The 8054-nt window shown below is 44.7% G+C and overlaps 1 protein-coding gene across 1 annotated transcript; it reads right to left on the minus strand.

Annotated features, from left to right (window-relative positions):
* Positions 1-2590: 2590 nt before the first annotated feature.
* On the minus strand, positions 2591-7627 carry LOC311171690 (glycine N-acyltransferase-like protein; the record flags this gene model as incomplete). Its single annotated transcript, XM_084234720.1, has 5 exons — positions 2591-2993; positions 4008-4179; positions 5568-5694; positions 6748-6855; positions 7550-7627. 5 exons carry the CDS (start codon positions 7625-7627, stop codon positions 2591-2593), a joined length of 888 nt encoding a protein of 295 aa, XP_084090846.1.
* Positions 7628-8054: the final 427 nt, after the last annotated feature.

Below are 8054 nucleotides of genomic sequence, written 5' to 3' on the forward strand. Positions count from 1 at the left end.
CATGCTCTACCTTGGATCAGACCCTCTGTGTGTCCTTTTGTCTAGTTTTTGTCTTTTTATTTTTAATTTTGGGGTTACATTTTTGCTTCTGCATATGTACACATCTTCCTCTCACTCTTCCTCTCACTCTCCACCCCATCTAACTCTCTCCCTTACCCTTCTCTTTTCCCTGCTGTGGCCTCTTTAACGAGTAAATTCTTTCACTAAGTCCAAGAGTTGTTCCTGTTCTATTTTACCTATGCATGTTTTTTGATTATTTATATTCCACAAATGAGTAAAGGCTTCTGATATCTGTCTTTCATTTTCCAACTTATTTCACTTAACATCACCACAAGACCCCTCCATTTTATCCCAAAAGACACTATTTCATCACTTTTAACAGCTGCATAATATTCCATTGAGGATCTATTCCACAATTTCTTTATTCATTCATCTGTTGAAAGTCACTTAAATTGGTTGCATGACTTGGCAATTGTGAACAGTGCTGCTATGCACATAGATGTACATTAGCCTTTTTATATTCAAATTTTCATATTTTTGGATAAATACCTAACAGAGCTATTGCTGTATTATACAGGATTTCCATTTTTATTTTCTTAACAAATCTCCATACCATTTTCTAAAAGACAGCCCCACCTTGCACTCCCACCAACAGCAGATGAGAGTTCCCTTTTCTTTACATCCTTACCAACATTTGTAATTTCCATCTTTTGATATAGTCTGTTCTCACAGGTATGAGGTGATATCTTACTGTGGTTTTGATTTGCAATTTCCTTATAACAAGTGATGTTGAAAAATTCTCCACATGTAGGCCATCTGAAAAATGTCTATTTAGGTGAGAACCAAATGGGGAAGGAGCACAATGGACTATGGGATGAACTATAGGCACTTTGGTGGTGGGTGTGGTGTGGTAACAATGCTGAAGGGAAGACCTATACCTCTAAAACACAAACAGGCATGTAAAATAATGTCACCTCAATAAAAAAATATTTTCAATGTCTTTGTGAAGAACTGTCTTTGGTCCTGGATCTCCTAAGATTTTGTACCTGCTTATCTGCCTTTGACTGACATTCCAGTAGCTCATTAAGCATTTTTAATATTGTTGTTTTAAAGCCTTTGTGCAACAGGCCCTCTATTTCTGTATCCCTTATATATGTCCCAGAACTTCTGTTCTCATTTTGTTTTTCCATTTTGTCTTCACAACTTTCTTGCTTCCTATGAATGGCTGCCTTCATTTGCTTTCTTGTGGTTGCGATGCCATGGTTTTGTTTTTCGTTTTTCTTCTTTGTTTAACTTGGCATGAGGTAGCGGCAGGAGTGGAGTCTTGGGCTTACATACTTACTCTCAGTTTTATTGAGGAGTGAGGTCGGTTACCTCTGCCTCTCTCACCACAGTGAGGTCTGTTTCCTGCTTCTCTTGAGCTAACTTGTCCCTCTGACTCTCTGTTGCTCCTTTCTGCAGTGGATCCATGATCCATGAAGACTGAGTCTCCTGGTGGAGGGTTGGGGCAGCTCTGGTCATCAGGCTTATGCTACAGCATGAACTGGGCTTGGCAGGCAGGAGGCACCTGATTGTGGTGTGGGCTCCATTCCCCAGCTATAGCCATAGGCAAAGGCTGCCAACAGTAGCCTCCACTGATCCTCCCAGGAACCTAGAGTGTAAGTTCTGCTTGCACTTGATACTTTCCAAGGGATTGGTGAGCTCTCTCTCACCTGTCTTTTCTTTGCTATTGGGCCAGTGATGGAGGCTGGTGTGACTCTGCCTGGTGACCCTTTGATCTCTCATTTCTGGGAAGGGGTGGTGGGGAGCTTTCCTTGTTGCCTCTGGTGGTGGAGGTCCCAGTGTCCCAGGTCAGCCCTGCATCTGAGTGTGACCACACTCCCTTTCTGAGAAGCCCCTCCAGGGACATTTAGTGTCCTAAAGTGTCTCTTGGTGCTATGGACAGCCCATTCTGGAATCTACTTTCCTCCCATGATCCCCTTCACCCCTCCCCTGCCTTTTCCTGCAGCAAGTCCAGACCTCAAGGTGAGTCCTCTGGGAAAGTCCTGAGACTCTGTTGGGGAACTTCCAAATCTTCCTGGAGTAAATTCTTTTATAGATTTTAGGGGAAAAGCTGACCCCTGGCCTCTCTATTCCACCATGATGTGGGTATTTCAGGTATATTTTATTTGTCAGTTATGCCATGATAAAGTTGGGTGAAGGGTGAGGGGTGAGGGAGAGGAGTGTGATGGAAAGAGGGAGAATCATACGATCTATCGTACCACAGTGTGGCAACACTGCCAAGAAGTGCCCACAGGCACCAACCCTTATGTTGCCCAGAAGCAGCATCAGAGCAGCTAACTAAGGATTCTGAAAATGCAGGAAACTAAAAAAAACAGGACTCACTCTAGGGAGGTTTGGCCACGAGATCTGGTGGCTTTGCGAGCAGGGACTCCAGGGGTTCTGCTGACCAATCACATTGCATGCCCAGGGCCAAACAACACAAGGTGCCTTACTGTGAATTTCAGTTTATTCTTGCTCTCTGCCTACCCACCCTTCCCTCCTGCCACGTGACTAGCTCACACAGCATGGCCACGTGTCTGGGGCTATTTCACAGAGGGACACAGTGCCACTGGTTCCAGTCACAGGGCATGGGGATATGATGCAGAGTGTCACTCATTTTCTGTATGGATTTGTTGGTTCTGGCTGTATGGCCATATATGGGGAAGCCACGTTTTTCCAGATCCTGCACATAGGCCCAAATGACATGGGTCATGAGGCCCTGGACCCTGTACTTGGGCACAGTGGCCCCAGCACGCATCTCTCCTGTCTGGTCCATCAGGGCCCAGGACACTGGAGTCCCCTCTGGCCCCAGGAGGCAGGAGGAGGGGAAGGTCCTGATACAACGCTCGATGAACCTCAGGCTCCTCTCGTTGCCACCAAAACCCCAGAACTCATTCACCAGGGCAGCGTGGGTCACGTCCAGGGAGGAGAACTTAAACATCTCTTGGTTTCTGTTGAGAAGAGAAGAATAACTCATCACATCACACAGAGCATCATATTTGCTTTCCCCAAAATGGTTTCTGACTTTGCTAGTAAAAGCGCAGGTAAAAGCCTGGGTTTATTATCTGACTAGACTTGTGAGCTTGACTAGACTACTCCATGTTTCTATGCCTCCATTTCCTTTATAAAACATGATATTGGGCCTCCCCTGGTGGCGTAGGCAGTTGAGTGCCACGCTGTGAAGCTGTCCACAGCCTCTGCAGCGCCGGTTTGAACCCAGCCGGCCGGCGAGAGTCCCACATGGTGCGACAGACCTCGCCTGTCTCTCCCGCTGCTCCCCTCAGCAGTGTATTTCGTCAGTCTGCCTTTTCTGTTCCCCACTCTGGTGAATCTTCTCACCTTCCCACATATCTAGCCTGTACCCCGGTTCTTGTATAAATAAATATATAAATCTTTAAAAACAAAAACAAAAATACAAACCAGCTCATTTCAGAAAATGACAAGAGCAGTAAAGAAAATAAGAAGCGGGGTTTGTGATGAAGAATTTTGAGAGTGTGTAGGATTAGACAGGGTGCTCTGAGCAGAACTTAAGGAAATCACATATGAGAGTATGAACAGTAGGGAGGAGATCAATATGTGAAGATCAGAGGAAATGAATTTTAGGCAGAGAGCAAATGCAATGGCCCAAAGCCATGTGTGAGACTATAAGGTCAAGTTGTAGGAAAGTGGGACAGAGTAGCTGGTTGGGGTGACCAAAAGGAACACCCCAAGATGAAGTCCAAGAAGTGAAGTTTGTCAGGTCTTATGGGACCATGAAGGTCCATACAGGAGTCTGGATTTTACTCCAAGTGAGGCAAGAAAGGTTGATGGCACCTAAGCCTGAGAACTGACATACTGCCTGTTAGATAAGCCGGACATGGAGATGGGGGGGGAGGGGTGCGGAGATGAGCGAGTGTCAGGAGAAGAGATAGGTCTCAGCAGTAGAGCAAGATATGAGTACTCTGGGCATCTTGCTACAAACTCACATGGGCTTGGGTTCACCAGACAGAAGAGGTGAGTTCTTTGTCTCCTGCATAGAAGGGAGCAATTCCTTTGCCGTCTTGGGCGTCATATAGAGAAGGCATTGTGTTTGCTTGACCTGAACCGATTTAGCAGCTGCAACATTCTGTATTGACTCATGCAGGCTGGACTGTGAACCTAGAGAGGGGAAAAGAGAGAAGTAATTGTTCAATATATTTATTTATTTTTAAAAAAGATTTATTTATTCATGCATATAAGATCCGGGGTACAGGCCAGAGGTGTGGGAGGGTGAGAGGATTCACCAGAGCCAGAGTGGGGGACAGAACAGGCAGACTGACCGAAATACACTGCTGAGGGGAGTAGCTAGTGAGACAGGAGAGGTCTGCTGCATCATGTGGGCATCTCCCCAGGCTGCCGGGATCGAACCCATGCTGCAGAGGCTGCGGACAGCTTCACAGCACTGCGCTCCAATGCCTGTACCACCAGGGGAGGCCTCAATTTATTTTTTTTTAAAGATTTATTTATTTATGCATACAAGAGCCCGGGTATAGGCCAGAGGCGTGGAGGGTGAGAGGATTCACCAGACAGAGTGGGGAACAGAACAGGCAGATTCACTGAAATACACTGCTGAGGGTAGCAGCAGGTGAGACAGGCGAGGTCTATTGCGCCATGTGGGTTAGCTCCCTGGCCTGGGATGGAACTTGTGCTGCAGTGGCTGTGGATTGCTTCATAGTGCTGATGCTTAACCCCTTGTGCCACCAGGGAGGACTTAATTGTTCAATTTAGATGCTGAAAAGAAACTCCCCAATGGAAGTTTGCAGGATTTAAAGTCAGACACTTTTGCCTCTGGTGTTGCCAGTAACCATGTGACCACAACACTCCCCGAGTGTAACTTCTCTTACACAAACAGAGCTAATATTGATATTACTGGGCAATCAAAGGAAAAGTCATATTTATACAATGGTCGTCAACTTCACATGTTCACATATTACATGCCCAGGTGCTGGTCTGTTTCCACATTTAATCCTTACATTGCCCCAATGCTTTAGGTGACTTTACTAGTCTCGTTTGTTTTTATATAAGAGGAAACTGAATAACCATTGTGACATCACTTGCTCAAGATCACAATACAGTGAGGAGGCGCAGCAAGGATGTCGTCACACGGAGTGACTCCAGAGGTCATGCTCGTAACCAGGGTGGTTGTGCTTGTGACCTGGGAGATACCCACTGGCTCAAGATATGATGCCAGGTTACGAGCTCTGCTATCACACCTGATCGCCTTAAATCTTCCTGTATATGTCTGCAGAATAGATCACAAACGCTCATCTAATAAGAAACGGCCTTGCTCACAATTCCTTATACCAACACACAGTTTGCAATGTTGGGATTCTACCCACGGAAATGGTGGTGGCAGCACACGCAAGGAATGAACATCAGCTGAATGTCTAGGGTTTGGCAGAAAAAAGGGAAAAGCTGTAGGGAAATGTGCTCAGGATGGAAAGTTAATCTGCAGGTATAGATGTGAGGGTCCCAGGGCAGGCAGGCATCCCAGATCCTGCACTTACTTTGGATCTGCAGTTGTTGTTTCCAATTGATGACATCAGATATGCCGAGGAATTCTTGACAGTTCTTGGGATCCTTAGAATAGATGAGGTAGGTGTTGGCATAATGGTCTAAGTTATCTGTCATCTCCTGGGGGTTGGGTAATATGAAATAAACCCACTTGGTTATACAAGTGATTGGAAGTTTAGTATTTCATGACACTGTATTATTTCACAAACTTAAATACTGATTTTTTTCTTGACCTATTACCATTATTCCTGAATCATTTAGATCATGATGCAAAGTCAGAGGTTTAATCAATTACTCAATTGATGATTTAGAAAAATTTGCTGAAGTAGATATTTACATGTCACATTACAATTTCAAATCAACCAATTGGAAAGCATTCTTCTGTAATCCTGTGATCCTCCAGCAAAAGAAGCTATTACTATCAAAGGCAAATTTCCATTGCGAGAGTAAATTTTGCTCTATTCCAAAGAGTCTCAGAACAAAAGATTAAGAACAATACAGGATTGAAATTGACACAGGTAACCTTGAATTAGAATTTTCACTTACATATGGTAAAGATATATAAAATGCAGACACGTAATATTTGTCAAATGTAACACATTATTATCTTAAAAAAGTAATTTGCATTCCCAACGAAATTGATGCACAGACATTCAAAAAGATTGTCTCTAAGTTTCCAGCTAAGAGATGGGTCTATTTGAAGATGAAGAAAAGTTAAGAGAACAGTTACATAGCAAGGGTAGACTATCTGGGAAGCGCAGCACAGAAAAGTCCTCATAACTCAGGGTTAGTATCACTGATAGTCAGTGCCTTCACAGAGTTGGGTGTTGTTTTCTCTGCTTAGAGTATGCCCTTTGTTCCTGCCAGCCTGTCAGGAAGTTAGTAATCTTCAAAAATCCAACTTTGGTGAGATGTACTCCAGGAAGGTTCTCTGATCCTCTCCCTGTACCCTTTTTATCTGTAAGTTTTAAGTATCTCTTGGCCAGTGCTACCTCCGTGTCTTGTATATTTTGGTACATTTTCATATCCATCTGTAATTTATTTACTTATGTTTTCTTCCAGGCCATGAAGTGCTTAGGCCATCAGTGATGCGTTAGCATGTCTGCCAAGGACACCCGGGGCACAAAGCAAATATGAGCAGAGAAGTTATTCATCGCATATTTAATAACGTACCTGCTCCTGGGGGCGGACAACCACGGTGCCAAAGTCAGGCCACTTGTCCACCAGGGCCTTGAGGTTGAACAGGTTTCCCCGGTTCATGTGGAAGACGGTCCCATAAACCTGCAGCATCCCAGGAAAGGGAGTGGGTCAGCTGGTGAGGAAGGAAGGACAGAGTCTCCCCTGGGAATCAGGTGCAGGATCTAATATGACATCTAGTTTACAGCAATATTCTATGGATAACTCCTTATAAGATAGATCATGGCACCCTAAAACAAGAACAAAATCCAGAAACAAGCCACCTCCACGGTGCAAGATGCTAGGCCCATTTCTAAAACAACATCTCCACCTCATCCTAAATTAAACGTCATCTTTGGGTTTTGACAGAATAGAAACTGCTCTGTTATTTGTTTCAAAGAAAAATCACCATGGTTAGTCTTTCATCAAGCACTCAATTGTTTAGGCAGAATCAATTAAACATTAATTCCTTAGTTTGTCAACTTTGCCATTCTGGGCAAACTTCCACTGTTGCATAACACAATTCATGGCGGGGCACAGGAATGTTTCGGGGTCATAACAGCAAAGATCAATGAGGAGACAGCTCAGACTGCCAGTCAAGTTGGTGTGATCCTGGTCAGGTCACACACCTGAGCCTCCACTTCCTCTTTGGGTTGTGGACAGCAGATATCTGCCTTGCAGGGAAGTGGTGGGAACTACAGAGATGCAAATGGATGATACAGAACAGGGGCTCTGTGAAGGTTCCTCCTGCCAGCCTTGCCCAGGTGGGCATTGCTAGTTTGAGGAGTTTCTTTCTCACCTTTAAGGACTCTGGGAGGCTCTTCCTCAGAGATTTCTCTAGCATCTGCAGCATTTGTCCGCCTTGTAAGTGTAACATGTTGGCAGGTACCTTAACCTAAAGTGAGGATGAAGAGCATCAAAGAATGAGACCTATTGAAAGCCATACAAAGACCCAAAACAGACAGACAGGCACTTCTAGCCGTGTGGATGCCTCAGATCCCCTTGTATTCAGGATTTTGCTTGGTGCCCAGAGTTGCTGCTGGTTAAGCTAAATTAGAGTCAGGCAGAGAGCCTCTCATGGGACAACAGGCTTGGTATGAGGATATCTGCTGAATATAGCAGGCAGACATTATGATTAGATCAGCATAACCAGCTAGACCACCTGGACAGAAAGTTAAGTGTAAACAGGGACTAGAGAGAGGATGTTTTGATCAGCAGGAACAATGGAACCCCCCAAGCAACAGCCCCTATTCACTCCCCCTAAACTTGCCAGACAATTATGTGTCCACAATACACATCCCACC

The sequence above is a fragment of the Talpa europaea genome, assembly GCF_964194135.1.
Source record: "Talpa europaea genome assembly, chromosome: 1".
Lineage (NCBI taxonomy): Eukaryota > Metazoa > Chordata > Mammalia > Eulipotyphla > Talpidae > Talpa > Talpa europaea.